Source organism: Canis lupus, chromosome 2 (genome assembly GCF_011100685.1).
Source record: "Canis lupus familiaris isolate Mischka breed German Shepherd chromosome 2, alternate assembly UU_Cfam_GSD_1.0, whole genome shotgun sequence".
NCBI classification, from domain to species: Eukaryota; Metazoa; Chordata; class Mammalia; order Carnivora; family Canidae; genus Canis; species Canis lupus.
Genome location: NC_049223.1, coordinates 41,873,030 through 41,893,199, shown reverse-complemented (window position 1 = coordinate 41,893,199; position 20,170 = coordinate 41,873,030). Strand labels below are relative to the sequence as shown.

The 20,170-nt window shown below is 35.5% G+C and overlaps 1 protein-coding gene across 1 annotated transcript in view; it reads right to left on the bottom strand.

Moving 5' to 3' along the window:
* Positions 1-20,170, bottom strand: part of MTREX (Mtr4 exosome RNA helicase) — a 102,829-nt gene that overhangs the window by 34,423 nt on the left and 48,236 nt on the right. Inside the window, exons 17-19 of the mRNA XM_038530599.1 lie at positions 16,218-16,390; positions 15,706-15,774; positions 2,793-2,921 (exon numbers count right to left, since the gene is read on the bottom strand). Of these exons, the coding sequence (XP_038386527.1) occupies positions 2,793-2,921; positions 15,706-15,774; positions 16,218-16,390 (371 nt within the window). The remainder of the gene's footprint in view (positions 1-2,792; positions 2,922-15,705; positions 15,775-16,217; positions 16,391-20,170) is intronic.

The following is a 20,170-nucleotide window of genomic DNA, read 5'->3' as shown; positions in this document are numbered from 1 at the left end:
CCAAAGGCAGATGCTTTTGCCAGCCAGGCACCCCTGAACATTATTTTTCAAAGAACCGAAACACATAATCCTTAAACTTGTGTAAAATCACAAAGACCTTGATGCAGAACTTGATCCTTAAGCCAAATAGCCAAAGCAATCTTGAGAAAGAAGAAAAAAGCTACAACTCAAAACAGTTTGATTTCAAACTATACTACAAAGTTCTAACTATCAAAACAGTATGGTACTGGCACAAAAGCAGATCAATGGAACGAGAGAGTCCAGAAATAATCCCGCCATTATATGGTCAACTGATCGAAGAAAAATGAGGTATTAAGAATGTAATGTGGAAAAGAGCATCTAAGCAATAAACAGTGCTGAGGAAACTAGACAGCTACATGCAAAAGAATTAAACTATTTTCCTATCTTACATAAAAAAAATAAACTCAAAATGGATTAAAGACCTAAATGTAAGACCTGAAACCATAAAACTCCTAAAAGAAGTGGTGTCTGGCACCTGCACCCCAATGTTTATAGCAGCAATGGCCACGATAGCCAAACTGTGGAAGGAGCCTCGGTGTCCAACGAAAGATGAATGGATAAAGAAGATGTGGTTTATGTATACAATGGAATATTACTCAGCTATTAGAAATGACAAATACCCACCATTTGCTTCAACGTGGATGGAACTGGAGGGTATTATGCTGAGTGAAGTAAGTCAGTCGGAGAAGGACAAACATTATATGTTCTCATTCATTTGGGGAATATAAATAATAGTGAAAGGGAATATAAGGGAAGGGAGAAGAAATGTGTGGGAAATATCAGAAAGGGAGACAGAACGTAAAGACTGCTAACTCTGGGAAACGAACTAGGGGTGGTAGAAGGGGAGGAGGGCGGGGGGTGGGAGTGAATGGGTGACGGGCACTGGGTGTTATTCTGTATGTTAGTAAATTGAACACCAATAAAAAATAAATTAAAAAAAAAAAAAAAAAGAAGTGGTGTCTGGGTGGCTCAGTTGGTCAAGCATCCGACTCTTGGTTTTAGCTCAGGTCACAGATGGAGCCCCATTTTGGTTGCCCCATGTGGCTTAAGATTCTCTCTCTCTCCTTCTGTCCCTTCCTCCTTCCCCACACGTTATTAAAACAAAAACAAAAACAAAACCAAAACAAACTTCTAAAAAACATAGATAGTAATGCCTTAGCAATATTTTTTTTGGATCAGACTCCTCAGGTAAGGGCAACAAAAGCAAAAATAAACAACAGGGTCTACATCAAACTACAAAACTTTTGTAGAGCAAAGGAAACCATCCGCAAAATGAAAAGGCAACTTACTTAATGGGAAAGGATATCTGCAAATGATATACCTAGTAAGAGGTTAATATCCCCCCCAAAAATTACTCATAAATCTAAACACACACACACAAAATCTGACTAAAAAATAGGCAGAGGACCTGAAAATATATTCTTCCAAAGAAGATATTCAGATAGCTAACACACACATGAAAAGATGCTCAGTATCACTAATCATCAGGTAAATGTAAATCAAAACCATAATGAGGTATCACCACACTCCTGATCAGAATGGCTAGTTTCACAAAGATTAGTATTGGTAAGGATGTGAAGAAAAGGGAACCCTCATACACTGTTGGTGAGAACGTAAATGGGTAAAGTCACTGTGGAAACCAGTGTGACAGCTCCTCGAAAAATTAACAAAAGAATTATCCTAAGATCCAGTAATTACACTTCAGGGTATCAACCCCCCCCCCCCAAAAATGAATATGCCAACTTGAAAAGATATATGCACCCTTATATTTATCGCAGACTTATATACAAGAGCCAAGATACAGAAGCAATTTAATTTTGTCCATTAACAGGTGAATGGATAAGGATGAGAAAGAGAGAGAGGAATATTACTCAGACATAAGAAAGAATGAAAGCTAGTCATGTGCGATAACATGGATGGATGTCCAACAACGTGGTTATTATGTTAAGTGAAATAAATCGGACAAAAATAAACACCTCGTGATTTCACTTATATGTGAAATCTAAAAAACAAAGGGAACAAACATACAAAAAGCCAAAACCACACTCATAGATATGAGAACAAACTGGTGGTACCCTGAGGGGAGGTGGATGAGGTAACAGATGAAACATGTGAAGGAGATTAAGAGATACAGACTTCTAGTTAGGAAATAAGTAAGTAACAGGGATGACAAGTATAGCATAGGGAATATAGCCAGCAATATTGTAATAACTTTGTATGGCGGCAGACAGCAACTACATTTACTGTGGGGAGCATTTCTTAATATATATAAACGTTGAGTCATTATGTTGCACTTCTCAAATTAATATATTATACACCAAGTATATATTTCAATTAAAATTCTGTTTAAAGTACATGTAAATTAAATGGTTTTAAAAAAGGAAACTTATTCAGGATTTTTAATTATCAAAATACTGCTTCAATATTTTATAGAAATGTAATGAACAGCACAGATGAAGTAAAATTGTTTATTTAAAACATCATTCAGTCCAGGTAGAACCCAGCTTCATGAAAATTTTAAATTAAGTTATCTTTATCTTTCATTTCATCATTATTCACTTGACTACAGTTTGGTAATAGAAACAGAGCTTAAATTTCATTAATCGCCATTTTGATATTTTAGATGGCTTTAACATACCTTTAAAAACCTTGAAAACTTTCAATTTAGAATCAAGACAGTATGTTCATTATAATCACATTCAGGAAATCTAGTGATTATAAATAATTAAAAAAAATATTTGATACCTAAATATGAAAAATAAAGTACAAACCTGCATCTCTCCTTTTTCATCAGGTTTAGCTGGTTTTGCAGCCTCAGTAGCTGAATTTTTCAAACTTTCTTTGCTGCAGCGCAGAAGTACTTCAACTACATATAAAGGATCCAGTTCACCAGAATTAGGCTAGAAAAAACAAGATAAAGAAGCTCATTATTTTTTAAAAACTGGTCCACAAACTTTATATTCCACAGGTACAGGGACTCTATTCTCAGCATTTAGCATTATGAATGGCACATACTACACAATAAATGTTTATTTCATGAAATGAAGGATGTCCTTCATCCTTCAACATGCTCCACTGGATGAGAAACCACAGAAATTACTGGATACTTATGAATTCAGATGAGATCGAATATGTGTGTGTTTAGGGTGCTATGGCTGTAGACTTGTTACTTGTGAATTTAAATATTATGAGCTGCCCTCCCTCTTTGCCCATTTCCCTGCTCTCACTCACTCTCTAAATAAATAAATCTTGAAAAACATAAGTATGACCCATTAATTGGCATAAAATGCCACTGAGTTTCCAGTGATTAGTTTATATTTATACCAGAATTACAATAAGAAACTCTATCTTCAAATTATCCTAATTAAACAACAAGAAAATTATACTGAAAGTAGATTAGTTTATTGCTTAGTACACTGGCACTTCTATAATGTGGTTTTATAACAGTTTATTAAAAGACTTGTCTTTTATATTCTTTAATAAAAACATGATTTTCAAGATCCAAGAATTAATTATATGTGTAATTTTTTTAAAAGATTTTATTTATTTATTCATAGAGACACACAGAGAGAGAGAGAGGCAGAGAGAGAAGCAGGCTCCATGCAGAGAGCCCGACATGGAACTCGATCCAGGGTCTCCAGGATCACGCCCTGGGCTGCAGGCAGCGCTAAACGGCTGCGCCACTGGGGCTGCCCTATATCTGTAATTTATGATAATTTGCTTGACAGCAGTATTTTTCAAACAGCAGTAAGACATTTTTCTTTAGTAAAGAATTCCTCTCAAAAAAAAAAAAGAAGAAAAAAAGAATTCCTCTCTTCTTTTTAATTCATTATTTGAGTGATCCCCTTTTGCATAAAATGGGTTAGGAAAGTTATTTTATTTATTATTTTTTTTAGGAAAGTTATTTTTATTGAGGAATGAACATGTCAAAGATTGACTGCTTGGTACCCTTCCCCACCCCCCAGGCACAGTTACTGCTCAAAACTGAAAAACTTTTAGGGACACCTGGGTGGTTCAGCAGTTGAGCATCTGCCTTTGGCTCAGGGCTTGATCACAGAGTCCTGGGATTGAGTCCCGCATCGGGCTTCCTGCATGGAACCTGCTTCTCCCTCTGTCTATGTCTCTGCCTCTCTCTCTTCTCTCTCATGAATAAATAAATAAAATCTTTAAAACAAAAAAACTGAAAAATTTTAAGAAATGACAATAAACCCATGCTTACAAACTATTTCTGCAATAAACTACCTACCGCTTACCAATAGTAAAATACATTTCCAAATACAAACCAAAAATACAATCATAATTATCTGAGTTCAAATTTCTACAGCATAAGCTCTATTCCTCAAGAAAACCCATTTTTCTTCTATATATTTTTTCAAAATATGGTTTTAAAAAAGTTTTGATTAAACTTTGATTAAACATTCTTCATTTTGGTATAGACACAAATCAAAGGTGCACAGTACTTTCAACTAGACCTTATCTGCAAAGATTATGTGTTATGTAAAGCTTAATCAATACAAAATGATTTTATAAAACAACGAGCTAAGAAGTCATGACCCAACTGTTAATTCTTCCAGGGGACAAATGACTTGTAAGGAGAATCAATGACTATTATCTTTAGTTTTCCAGCAGGGAAAAAATGCTTTGTGTAAGATCCACTCCACAGTTTGATGAATGAATTAACTCCAAAGTATTAGGTGACAAGTGAATATTTAAACAGAAATAATTTAAGATTTATCACCAACCTGTAATGTATCCAGATCATCTAAAACTGTTTTGTAGGATTTAGTTCCAATTCTATAGATTTTATTTTTAAATTTAATATTCTTTCTCTTTAAGCTACAATAATCATAGAAGTGACCATCAGAACTCAAGTATATCATATATGTAATCTTTCTTTTGTAAAGCTACCTAAATCACATTACAAAGACATCTTAAGTGTTACTATGGGAGCATATGTCAAACACTTCTTGTCATGGCACTAAGTGGTAATTTGCTGTTAAAAATATTTCTTAAAGGGCAGCCCGGGTGGCTCAGCAGTTTAGTGCCACCTTCAGCCCAGGGCGTGATCCTGGGGACCTGGGATCGAATCCCACGTCGGGCTCCCTGCATGGAGCCTGCTTCTCCCTCTGCCTGTGTCTCTGTCTCTTGTGAATAAATTAATAAAATCTTAAAAAAAAAATTTCTTAAAGATTATAAAATAGGGTCACCTAGGTAGCTCAGTTGGTTAAGCATCTGCCTTTGGCTCAGGTCATGATCACAGGGTGCTGGGATCGAGCCCTGCATCAGGCTCTCTGCTCAGCAAGGAGCCTGCTTCTCCCTTTCCCTCTGCCCCACCCCCTTGCTTGTGTGCGCACTCTGTCAAATAAATAAATAAAATCTTTAAAAAAAAAAAAAGATTATAGGGGGATCCCTGGGTGGCTCAGCGGTTTAGCGCCTGCCTTTGGCCCAGGGCGCGATCCTGGAGTCCCGGGATCGAGTTCCATGTCGGGCTCCTGGCATGGAGCCTGCTTCTCCCTCTGCCTGTGACACACTCTGCCTCTCTCTCTCTCACTCTGTGTCTATCATAAATAAATAAATAATTCTTAAAAAAAAAAAAAAAAAGATTATAAAGTAATTTTAGGAGCCTAGGTAGCTCAGTTTCTTAAGCGTCCAACTCCTGATTTTAGCTCAGGTCATGATCTCAGGGGCCTGGAATCAAGCCCTACTTGGGACTCCCTGCTCAGCAGGGGCCTGCTTGGCTCCCACATCTCTCTCTGTCACCTCCCTATACACCCACTCTCTAAAAATAAATAAATAAAATCTTATAAAAAATATTTGAGGATACTGCCTCCATGCTTCACCTAGTTCACAAGTCCTAAAGTGTCACTCAGAATGAAGGTTATGAGTCGGGGTGGAATACACTTTACTCAAGTTAGCTAATCAATAAACTAATAAACAAGCAAATAATATACCTGTGTGAAGGGAGGGAAAGAAAGACCAATACCAAGAATATTACCATGTATTATTTAAAATGTCCAGTTTCAAAGAAAAAATTATAATACATGAACAGAAAAGTATGATTCAAGACCTATATACCAGAAAACAGCAACAGAAGAAAAAGCCTGTGAGAGTGACCAAATGTTAGATTAAATAGAGACTTAAATGTAACCAGTATAAATATTTTCCAACAACTAAAGGAACCATAATTAAAGAAGGAGGGTACAATAACAATGTCATATCAAAAAAAGAATATCAATAAAGAGATAGATATGATAAAAACAACCGAAAAGAAAATTTTTGAATTCATAAATGCCTGAAATGAAAAAAATCACTCGAGGGGCTCAAAAGATTTGAAGTAGCAGAAGAAAGCAGTAATACATTTGTACATAGATTGATACAAATTATGTAATCCATAAAATGGGGGTGGGGGGTCGGAAAGAAGACAAATGACTAGAACCTCAGACAAATGCAGCATACCAATAAGTACAAGACACTCATAATGTGAGCGCAAGGAGAAGAGTGAGAGATGAAAAAATAATGATTCCTGATGATAATGGCTGAAAACTTCTCAAATTAACTTCTCAAATTAACATTAATGTACATAGCCAGGAAATCCAATGATGAACAGAGACACATCACAGTAAAAATGCAGAAAGCCAAACCGAAGAAGAGAATTTTGAAATCAGCAAGAGGAAAAAATAAAAAGACTTATCTCTTACAAGGGACCACATTAAGATTAACAGCAAAAATCTCTCAGCAAAAACAATGGGAGACCAGAAGGCAGTGGGCTGGCATATTCACAGAGAAACACTTGTTAACCAAGACTCTATATATCCAACAAAGTTATCTTTCAAAAACAGATATTCCTAGATAAACAAAAACAGAGAATTTGTTGCTAGTAGACCCATTTTATAAAAAATAAGAGAAAAAAAATAAAATAAAAAAATTAAAAATAAGAGAAATTCTTAAGGCTGAAAGCAAGTGACACTTGACATCAATCTGAATCTACATGCATAAACAGAGCACTGGTAAAGGTAATTATGTAACTAAAAAAGATAGTATGGGATCCCTGGGTGGCGCAGCGGTTTAGCACCTGCCTTTGGCCCAGGGCGCGATCCTGGAGACCTGGGATCGAGTCCCGCATCGGGCTCCCGGTGCATGGAGCCTGCTTCTCCTTCTGCCTCTCTGCCTCTCTCTCTCTCTCTCTCTCTCTCTCTGTGTGACTATCATAAATAAATAAAATTAAAAAAAAATAAAATAAAATAAATAAAAATAAAAAAGATAGTATAAAGAATTATTTCTTTTTCTATTAAATGATTTGAAAATAAAGTAATATGTATATATTGAATTGTTAAGTCTGTAACATATAGGAATGTAGTATATTTGCCAATAGTGGCACAAAGGAGGTGATCAGGAGTAAAGTTGTATTGAGCTAAGGCAAAAACTCCAGAGGATAAATGGAATCCACAGGAACAAATAAAATGAACCAAAAATAATAAATCATGAGATTAATATAATAATAGCTATAAATAAATACTTACTCTCCTTCTCTAAGCTTTAAATCATAGTATTAATTTTAACATATATTGCTGGGTCTGTAACACTTATAGATTATACCACAAAAAGAGGGAAAATGGAACACATGTATACCAGAGTAATTTTTGATATCTCATTGGAATTCAGTATAAATCTGAAACTTATTCCATTAAGTTAATATGGAAATATTAAATATGGAAGGCCCTAGCTAACACTAATAACAAAAACTAGAGATGCAGAGAAAAAAAACATAAAAAGTAGAGAAAGAAATCATTAGAATAAACTGAAATATTATGTTAGGAGATAAGCACTTAAAAGAAAGCAGTAAAGGAAGAGTAGAAAAACAAAAAAGAAATGAGACTATAGATAACAAAAGAACAATGAAAGACAAAAAAATCAACGATATCAATAAATACATGTAAATTAACACTCCTAAATAACTAGTCGGTCAAAGAAAAAAATGAAAAGAGAAATTAGAAAATATTTGGAAATAAATGAAAATGAAGAAAAATATGCTAACACTTATGGGATACAGTTAAAATATCTGGAAGGAAATTTACAGGCATAAATGCCTATATTAAACTAAAAGATCTCAAATTAATAACTTGATCTCCTACCTTAAGACACACATACACACAAACACAAAAAAGAAAACTAAACCTAAAGCTAGCAGACAGAAGGATTAATAAAGATGAAACAGAAATTAATGAAACTGAAAAACAGGAAAAAAAAAATCAATGAAACCAAAAGCTGGTTCTTTGAGATCTACAAAACTGACAAACTTAGCTAAATGAAAGATTCAAATTATTACAATGAGAAGTGAGTTTAGTAAGTTCTTTATAGATCTTGGATACTAGTCCTTTATCTGATACGTCATTTGCAACTATCTTCTCCCATTCTGTAGGCTGTCTTTTAGTTTTGTTAACTGTTTCTTTTGCTGTGCAGAAGCTTTTTAAGTCCCAATAATTCATTTTTGCTTTTGTTTCTCTTGCCTTCATAGATGTTATCTTGCAAATAGGCACTGTGGCCAAGTTCAAAAAGGGTGTTGCTTGTGTTCTTCTCTAGGATTTTGATGGAATCTTGTCTCACATTTAGGTCTTTCATCCATTTTGAGTTTATCTTTGTGTATGGTGTATGAGAATGGTCTAATTTCATTCTTCTGCACGTGGCTGTCCAATTTTCCCAGCACCATTTATTGAAGAGACTGTCCTTTTTCCAGTGGATAATCTTTCCTGCTTGTCGAATGCCAGCTGACCATAGAGTTGAGGGCCCATTTCTGGGTTCTCTATTCTGTTTCACTGATCTACTTGTCTGTTTTTGTGCCAGTACCACACTCAACAGCAAAGAAACAAACAATCCAATCATGAAATGAGCAAAAGACATGAACAGAAATTTCACCAAAGACATACACATGGCCAACAAGCACAAGAGAAAATGCTCTGCATCACGTGCCATCAGGGAAATACAAATCAAAACCACAATGAGATACCACCTCACTCCAGTGAAAATGGTAAAAATTAACAAGACAGGAAACAACAAATGTTGGAGAGGATGTGGAGAAAGGGGAACCCTCTCTTGCATTGTTGGTGGGAATGTGAACTGGTTCAGCTGCTCTGGAAAACTGTGTGGAGGTTCCTCTAAGAGTTAAAAATAGAACTGCCCTACAATTGCACTACTGGGGATTTACCCAAAGATACAGATGCAGTGAAAAGCCGAGACACCTACATCCCAATGTTTATAGCAGCAATGTCCACAATAGCCAAACCATGGAAGGAGCCTCGGTGTCCATCAAAAAATGGATGAATAAAGAAGATGTATACACACACACACACACACACACACACACACACACACAATGGAATATTACTCAGCCATTAAAAATGATGAATACCCACCATTTGCTTCAACAGGGATGGAACTGGAGGGTATTATGCTGAGTGAAGTAAATCAATCAGTGAAGGACACACATTATATGGTTTTACTCATATGGGGAATATAAAAAATAGTAAAAGGGATATAGGGGAAAGGAGAGAAAAATGAGTGGGAAAAATCAGAGAGGGTGACATGAGATATTCCTAACTCTGGGAAACAAAAAGGGGGTAATGGAAGGGGAGGTGGGTGGAGGGATGGGGTGCTGGGTGACGGGCACTGAGAGGGGCACTTGACGGGATGAGCACTGGGTGTTATACTGTATGCTGGCACAAATCGAGCCCCCCCCCCCCAAAAAAAAGAGAGAGAAGTAAAAGTGGAGACATTACTAATCATCTTTTAGAATTAAAAAGGATTATAAATTATATCAGGAACCACTGTATACAAGTAGATTAGGTAACTTAGATGAAATGGACTAATTTCTAACAAAGGAAATCAATGAAACTAACCCAAAGAAACAATTTCAACAGACCCTATAAAACTGACTTAGTAATCATAAACTTCCCTCAAAGAAAAGCCCAGTCCCAGATATTCTCACTGACAAATTATTCCAATTAAAAAAAAATTAATACCATTTCTTCAAAAAGTCTTCAATAAACAGAAAAGGGGAACACTACCAAACTCATTATGCTCTCTCGCTCTCTCTCATATAAATAAATCTTTAAAAAAGAAAAAGAGTATGTAAATAAGAGGGAAAACATGCTCTGTTCATTACTGAAAGACTCAATTATGTTAAGACAGCAAAATTCTCCAAACTGATAAAGATTCAGCACAAGCCCTCACAGAATCCCAGCTGACTTCTTTGTAAAAATTGACAGTTAATTAAATTCATATGAAATTTTAAGGATCCCAGAATAGCCAAAACAATCTTGAAAAAGAAGAACAGGGCAGCCTGGGTGGCTCAGCAGTTTAGCGCCGCCTTCAGTCCAGGGTGTGATCCTGGAGATCCGGGATTGAGTACCCACGTCGGACTCCCTGCATGGAACCTGCTTTTCCCTCTGCCTGTGTGTCTGCCTCTCTCTCTCTCTCTCTCTCTCTCTGTGTCTCCCATTAATAAATGAAAACAATAAAATAAAATAAAATAAAATAAAATAAAATAAAATAAAATAAAATAAAATAAAATAAAATAAGAACAAAGTTGGAGAACTCACAAGTCTTTATTTTTTTTAAACTTAACTACAAATATGGTAAATTGAAGACCATATGGTATTGGCATTGGGATAGACACAGAGGTCAATGGAATGGAACTGAGAGTATAGAAATAAATCTATGGGGAATCCCTGGGTGGCTCAGTGGTTTGGAGCCTGCCTTTGGCCCGGGGTGCGATCCTGTAGTCCCGGGATCGAGTCCCGCGTCGGGCTCCTGGCGTGGAGCCTGCTTCTCCCTCCTCCTGTGTCTCTGCCTCTCTCTCTCTCTCTATGTCTATCATAAATAAATAAATATTAAAAAAAAAAAAAAGAAATAAATCTATGTGCCTATGATCTTCTGAATTTTTTTTTTTATAAATTTTTATTTATTTATGATAGTCACACAGAGAGAGGGAGAGAGGCAGAGACACAGGCGGAGGGAGAAGCAGGCTCCATGCACCGGGAGCCCGATGTGGGATTCGATCCCGGGTCTTCAGGATCGGGCCCTGGGCCAAAGGCAGGTGCCAAACCGCTGCGCCACTCAGGGATCCCTGATCTTCTGAATTTTGATAAGGATGACAGGATCATTTAATGAGGAAGGAATTTTCCAATAGCGAGAGCTAGGATAAGAATGAAGCTGGACCCTTACCTTATACCATGTATAAAAATTAACTGAAAATGATCAGGGGCCTAAATATAATAGCTAAAACTATAAAACTCTTAGAAGAAAACACAGAGGTAAATCTTCATGACCTTGATGTTGGCACTAATTTTTTTTTTGGCACTAATTTTTTATATGACATCAAAATCATGAATAACAAGAAAAAAAAATTAATTGGATTACCTCAAAATTAAAAACTTTTGTGCTTCAAAGGACACTATCAAGAAAAGTGAATATAATCCACAAAATGGGAGATAAATATCTGGAAATCAAATATCATAAAGAACTCATATAACTTAGTAATAAAATGACAACTCAATTTGAACGTGGGCAAAAGAATTGAAGATATTTCTCCAAAAATATACAAATAGCCAATAAGCACATAAAAAGATCCTTGGTAATATGAGTCACCAGGGAAATACAAATCAAGACCACAATGAGATACCACTATACACCAAGTGTAATAAAAAAGTCAGAATTAAGTGTTGGTGAGGATGTGAAGATATTCAAAACCGTCATACATTGGTAATGTGAATGTGACATGGTGCAGCCACTTCAGAAAAAAACCTGGTAGTTCTTTAAATGGTTATACAGTATCCATGGGACCCAGCAATTTCACTCCCAAGAGAAATGAAAACATATGTCCACACAAAAACTCAGCCATGGAGGTTCATAGGGGCATTATTCATATAGTCCAGAGGAAGAAACAGTCCAAATGCCTATCAAATAATGAATGGATAAACAAAATGTAGTGTATCTGTACAATGGAATGCTATTTATTCATTAAAAGGAATGAAGTGCTGAAATGCACTACGACATACTTAAACCCTGAAAACATGCTAAGAAGCCAGTCGCAAAATACCATATTATGATTCAATTTTATGAAATTTTCAGAATACGCAAAAATATAGATAGTAGATAAATAGCTGTTTAGGACTGAGGGAGGGTATGAGAGGACAGGGTGGAATGACAAAGATTTCTTTTTCCTTTTCAGGGGATGAAAATGTTCTAAAATTGACTGTGGTGAAAGTGAATTTACTAAAAGTCACTGGGTAAACAGTACAGTATGTTAATACTATCTCAATAAGACTTGAAAAAAGAAACACACAAGAAATGTAAAACCTGCAGTGATAGAAATATATAGCACTTCAGTACATTACAGGTAAGAAAAATTTTGCCCTAGCAATATTCTCTTAGATATAGACAAGTTATGGAATGCGTAAACTGGGAAAGGCTTTTTCATCATGGGTTATAGAAGTATGAATGGAACCACAACATTAAGTATTTATGGCCACATTCTTTATCATACATGAAAAACAGAACTTAACAGGCATCAGCTTAAATAAAGACTATCCTTTCAAGTTCTTCTCAAGGAAGATCATACCTGTTACTAGTAATAATTACTAAAGAAGATAATGTGTGTCTTTGGAAGGGAGAAGAGGTAGGAAAGCATTTTAATAGTTTTCTCATGGCTGAGGGTGATGAAATACAAAATATAAAAAAGCCTGTAAGTCATATCTGAGTTCTAGTCATGGCTCAAATGAGTAATACCCATGTGATCTTTGTCAAATTTCAGCCTTGACAAAGATTGAAATTCTAAGCTTTACTTCACTGTGTATTTTTTATTTTTTTATTTTTTTTTTTTTATTTTTTTTTTTTTAGTACTGTGTATTTTTTAAAAGGCAGGGGGATGAGGGGAGGCAGCATGAGAGAGGCAGACTTTATCCAGTTTAATAATGTTGGCTCAATACAGCCAACTTTTCAAATAACCAAGCTTGAAATCTTATCATCACTAAAACTACCCCTCCACCTTCTCACACAAGACTGTCCATTCTTAGTTCCTCAGTCTCCTCTACCTGAACCCTTATTCTACTACCATCTTCCTTCTGACTCCAAAAATAAGAGTCTCCTTAATTAACAAACTTGCATGTACTGTGCTCTTTCAATATCTTCCAAAACTGTCAAAACAATAACTTCTGATCGGATCAATCCCTCCCTCAAAAATAAACAGATTAAAAAAACAAACAACCAAACTAAACCCAAGCAAACCAACCAACCAATCTTCAAACACCTACCTTTCAAATGTTTACATCTAGATCGAATATATTCATATTTGTATTTTAACCATTTTCTGTGATTAACTTCAATACTTCTAAAAGATTTCACTCTACCTGAAATGTTCTGGGCCTGCTACATATCATTGCTTCTCCAGCAGTAAATATCCATCAAATGAATGCTACTCATTCTCCAAGTTTCCTTTAAAAATTTTAAATTATCTTCCTAATTAGATGCCATCTCTAATAGCTCAGACATAATTTCTTCCTATGCGCTCCAAATGCACTTTACTTTTATCTTTACTCAAGTATTTATACTTATTTGAGTATAAAATACTCAAGTATTTATACTATTCTGCCTTTTATTTTCATTATCTGCTTTCTGCTATTCACCAAATGAGTAAGCACAAAGATTTTGTGTCTGCGGTCAGTGAATACTTATTAAATTAGGGATCAAATGAGGCAACAAGTGTGACAATACTTAAAAAACAAATCTTACAAATATTACTAATGAAGATGGTAATTTATCAAAACGGTAATAACAAACTATCCTTAAGAAGTTCTTCAGTGGAATTAATCGCCGATCATTCACAAAAGTACCCATCACAAACCTATGAATTTTTTTTTTTAAGATTTTATTTATTTCTTTGAGAGAGAGCACAAGAGGAGGGGAGGGGCAGAGGGAAGCAGGCTCTCCACCAAGCAGGAAGCCCTGATGAGGGGTTCGATCCCAGGACATGAGTTGAAGGAAAGACACTTAACCAAATTAGTCACTCAGGCATCCCTAAACCTATGGACTTAATTGTTTCTCCAAAAAAAATGATTTCCGTATTTCTAAATTCATTTACATATTTCAGGAGTGATTTCCAATTCTAAAATTTAATTTCTATTTGCTCTATACCTAGGTGGGGCAGAGAAGTTAATGATGGCAAAAGCATGAGATGGTCAACCTTATGAGAAAGCACATATCATCTTATGCAAACTATTCTTTTTTTTCTTTTTTAAGGACACTTCATACCCGATGAGGGACCTGAACTCACGACCCCAAGATCAAGACCTGAACTGATATCAAGAGTCAGGTATCCAATAGACTGATCCAAGTTCCTGTAACTTACGTGCCCTACAAACTATTTATTTTTAAAGATAAAGAAAAATAGGGGCGCCTGGCTGGCTTAGTCATTTAAGTGCCTGCCTTTGGCTCAGTTCATTATCCCAGGGTCCTGGGATCAAGCCCCATGTTGGGCTTCCTGCTCAGTGGGGAACCTGCTTCTCCCTCTCCCTGCCACTCCCCCTACTTGTGCTCTCTTTCTCTAATAAATAAATCTTTAAAAAGAAGACAAAATAAACATGGAGATAAAAAATGTTGCCTGAGGTCACATATTGGGAGACACAGAAAATATAACAGGATGGCTAACTTAATTTCAAGATAGCAGTCATCTAACAAAGTAACAAAATTTTCCTTGATTTTATATACAAATAATCTTTTCAAAATATTTATATAAATAATGACCAAAGCCAATTTTATTATTGTTTTCCCTTAGAATAAGTAAAACTGACTAGCTCTTTTTAACACCTTTTCTTCAACTTTCTATTATATACCTAAATTAAAATTTGAATTTTCTGTATCAGAAGCTTATTTTTTCTTATATTCAATTTAAAGAGTAAAATTAAAAAGTATTGATGAATTCAAACAAGACATATAAACTGGGATCCCTGGGTGGCGCAGTGGTTTAGCGCCTGCCTTTGGCCCAGGGCGCGATCCTGGAGACCCGGGATCGAATCCCATGTCAGGCTCCCGGTGCATGGAGCCTGCTTCTCCCTCTGCCTGTGTCTCTGCCTCTCTCTCTCTCTCTGTGACTATCATAAATAAATAAAAATTAAAAAAAAAAAAAAAATTAAAAAAAAAAAAAAAGACATATAAACTGTCACGAAAATAAAATTTGCTGTTGTTCGGAAAATAACAGCACTTTATGTATTTATTGAATAACAGCACTTTATTTTTAAAAAAAAAATTTTTTTTTGTAAATTTTTATTTATTTATGATAGTCACACACACACACACACAGAGAGAGAGAGAGAGAGAGAGAGAGAGGCAGAGACATAGGCAGAGGGAGAAGCAGGCTCCATGCACCGGGAGCCCGACGTGGGATTCGATCCCGGGTCTCCAGGATCGCGCCCTGGGCCAAAGGCAGGCGCTAAACCGCTGCGCCACCCAGGGATCCCCTGAATAACAGCACTTTAAAGACAAAACTTAAGATTATTCAAAAACGTAATTATGGCAAAATTAATTATAGCTTCTCTTAAATGTAACACTATTTCTACTTTGATCAATTTCATGAGTCTGAAAAAACTTTTCACTAGAAATTTATATGATTCTACCTTAAGGGCAAGAGTTTACCTTAACATTTGACTTTTTTGAGAAATTCACCACTACTCCCCAGCCAAAATCATCTCCTTCATTCTTTACCTAAAAAAAAAAAAAAAGGGAAGTAAATAAAAACATTTATGTTCAAAAGAAATTTTAGACTTCCATGTCCACATTATGGGCTAATAAAACTTTAAGTTTTCCTGGTAAAATATTTTTTGAAAGATTGCTGTTAAACCTAAGGAAAAACATATTAATCCTCAAGAAAAAAATCACCATCAAATTTCATAGGCCACTAAAACAGCAACAATAGGAACATGTCAGTTGGCAAACAAATTTATAAAATATGTATTTGTTCTGAAACTGAGATCTTTTATATTTTATAATTCATCCAGGACTTAAAACTGCATACAAATAAAAATCAGTGGAGATTAAAAGGCCTTCACACAGGATCCCACCCCCACTCAATACCATGTGAATGGTATAAAACAATATAGTTAATGTAGAGCAACAATTAGAAGAATCTTTATCCAAAAATGACATACCTTTACCAAACGACCTGGTTGTAGAAATGGTAAGCAGTATTTTGGTTTGTGAACATATTCTTCAATTTCTTTACCCAGTTTGGCAAGCTGCTGTCTAATCTTATAATAGATGACGACGCTTTCCTCATTTGGTATTACTATTTTATTATATTGTTCTTCTGAGTTCTTTACTTCTGTAAATACATGTAAAATATTTTTAAAATAATTTACGTAAATTATACCAAGATACATCTGTTTTTCTACTATAAACATAGGAAACAAAGTCAGCTTGCATACATTAGAAGTTTTATGGAAAAACTTCAGATATAACTGCAAGTCATTCTGAGCATTTTCTTTCTACATTTAAGGTTCATTAAATTCCTCCAACTCATTAACTGTGAATCTTCAGATTGAGTCTGAATTGGCCGTGATTATGGTAAGTTGTTTTTTTCCTAGGATGTGGGAGAGGGGGTTATCTATAAGAATTCTAGGCCTACACTGTTCAACACAGCACTGTCCTATAAAACTTTTTGTAATGGTAGAAGAGTGCTAGATCTTTTTTTTCTAATATAGTGCCAGGAGACACCAGCCATATATGGCTATTTAAATTAAAATTTATGAAAATTAAATAAAATTAAATATTTAGTTCCTCAATAGCACCAGAACCATTTCAAATACCTCCGTACTTGAAGGGCACAGACATAGAACATTTCTACCACTGCAGAAAGTCTACTAGACAGAACTATTTGGGGCCTTTCAAGTAATACATTGCTTTAACTTTCTGCAAGAATCCAGTTTGCTACTGTCATGACAACTTCTACCACCATCAGAGTCGCGATCACTAAAACTGAGGACCAGCAATTCAATCACAGTTCTTTCTCTACTCAGTCAGTAGCCAAAACACAGGCCCTTTTCCCCAATAGTTCTTAGCTAATCTAACCATTCTTAGCTAATCTATACCATTTCCTGCTCCAGTTCTTGCATCTACTGCTGACCTCCCTTCCTCACTCATTTCATTATGCCTCCATCCCATTGTGAACAAGCACAATTTCAAATGAGGTTAAATACACAAAACTTAAAACTCACTGTAAATACATTTAGTACATTTACAACATAAGCAAATATTAGCATCACCTAGTTCTAGAGTATTTTCACTGCTCCAAAAGGAAATTCCATATCCATTGAGCAAACACACTCTTCATTCACTCCTCCCCACAACCTCTGACATCCTACTTTTTGTTTGCATGGATTTATCTATTCTAGATTTTTCATATATGTGCAGTCACACTATACGTGGCCTTTTGTTTGGCTTCCTTCACTAGCATGTTTTCAAGGTTCATCCATGTTACAGTACAGCATGTATCAGTACTTCACTTTTTATGTCTAGATATTAATCCACTATATAAGTACACCATTTTAGTGATCTGTTTACCAGATGGTGGTCATTTGGATTATTTCTACCTTTTAGCAACTGTAAATAGTGCTGTTATGAATATTCATGCACAAGTTTTTGTTTGAAAATATTTCTTTCTTTTTTTTTTAATTTTTTATTTATTTATGATAGGCACACAGTGAGAGAGAGAGAGAGAGGCAGAGACACAGGCAGAGGGAGAAGCAGGCTCCATGCACCGGGAGCCCGAAGTGGGATTCGATCCCGGGTCTCCAGGATCGCGCCCTGGGCCAAAGGCAGGCGCCAAACCGCTGCGCCACCCAGGGATCCCCAAATATTTCTTTTATTATATCCCCAGGAGTGGAACTATTGGGTCTTATGGTAATTCTGTATTTAACTTTCTAGGAAGTGCTGAACTATCTTCCACAATGACAATATCATTTTGTTAATATATTAAAAACAAAGCCAAAAACCTATCCTAATTGAGTGTGAAGTGGTATTTCTATGTCGTTATGAATGGCACTTCCCTAATAACTAATGTTGAGCATGTTTTCATATGATTGTTTACTGGCTAACAGTTTATCTTCTTTGGAGAAAAAAAAAATCTATTCAAATACTTTGCCCATTTAAAAATCAGATGATTTGATTTGTCTTTTTATTTTTGAATTGTAAGAGTTCTTTATATATTCTGGAAAATAGACCTATATCAGATATATGTTCTACAAATTTTTTTCTCCCATTCTGTGGGCTTTTTATTTCCTGTTGGTGTCTACTAGGTACAAAAGCTTCCAATTTTGATTAAATCAAATTTATGAATTTTCTTTTGTTACTTGTACTTTTGGTGTCTTATTTAAGAAACCACTGCTAAATCCAAGGTTATAGGGATTTATACCTATGTTTTCTTCTAAGAGTTTTGTCTTCAGTTCCTGTATTTATGGCTTTCACTCAATCTCAGTTCATTATTGTATATGGTAAGAGTCCAATTTCATTCTTTTACATATGACTATTCCACTGCTCCAAGAGCGTGTGTTGAAAATCAACTGACCACACATGTATGCGTTTACCACTTCAAGACTTTCAATTCTATTCAACTGGTTAAACTCCTCTATTTAATCTGTATTTTTTTCGTTTCTTTATCCACAAAATGAAGATAACAAGAGTGCCCTCTATGGAATTATGAAAGAATAAAAGTGAAGTTTAAAAAGTAATCTATTGGTTGCTAGAATACACTATTTTTACAGATAAGAGGAAAAAACCCAAAGGTTGGTACACTACTATAAATACTATTTCTCTTGGTTATTCAGTCACTAAACCAGACTAACTGCTGCCTATGTGTGTATAATTACCCTACTCATGCATGACCTTGTGCTAACTGCTTAGGAATATTTTAAGTTTAATTCTTTTTATTTGAAGTATAGGGGTGCCTGAGTGGCTCAGTTGGTTAAGTGTCTGCAGTTGGCTGAGGTCATGATCCTGCGGTTCTTGGGATCCAGCACCAAAGTGGGCTCCCTGCTCGGCAGGGAGCCTGCTTCTCCCACTCCCTCTGCTCCTGCTCTCACACACTCTAACAAACATACAAACAAACAAATAATTTAAAAATAAATAAACAAAATAAAGTATTAAACTGGCTTGGTGCACCCAGAGGGCTCAGTTGGTTAAGTGTCTGACTCTTGGTTTTGGCTCAGATCATGATTGATCTTCAGTGTGGTGGGTATGAGCCCCGAGCTGGGGGCTCTGTGCTTAATGTGGAGTCTGCTTGTCCTTCTCCCTCTGCTCCTCTCCTGCTATCTCAAATAAATAAATAAAATCTTAAGAAAAATATATTAAGCTGGCTTATAACCTTATGTGTTTCAATGACAGCATCTGAAATTTCTACGAGGTAAAATTAACTTCCTTTTTACTATTAAACATTAAAATACCTTAATTTATATCCAAATCTACAATGTACTTAAATCTTGTGGATACTATTTTTAAAAATTCTATTATTATATATAATGTTTTTTTTTTGTTTTTGTTGTTGTTTTTTGCAAGAGAAAGAGATTGATAGCCTCTTTAAAAACATAGTTCTTTGAGACACCTGAGTGGCTCACTCAGTGTCCAAATCTTGGTTTTGGCTCAGGTTGTGATTTCATGGTCACTGGGATCAAGCCCTGCATCCAGCTCCACGCTGTGTTGAGTCTACTTGAGATTCTCTCCTCCTCTCCCTCCGCCCCTACCGCTTGTGCTTGCTCTCTGAAATAAATAAATACAAAAGTTTCTTGACAAAGAATCATTTCTTTCTCTTTGCTAAGGTCGTAGGTATTCACCAAGACAAATGGCATCACACAATTTCACAATAACAAATATAATCTGAAGTTATACATTTGCCATTAATTTTATAAGGTGCATTTAAAAAATTTAACAGCTGTGCTCATAGTATTTAAATACAGGTAAGTCTTAAAACTAGCCAGCTCAAGTTTTCTTTAATCAATGTTTTGTCATCCTGTTTTCTTTTTTTAGTCAGAGAAGTTATTTCATCTATTTTCACCGTATTAAAAAAGAGATGATCTATGACTTAATAAAAACAGCTTAGCTCAGCAGCAGG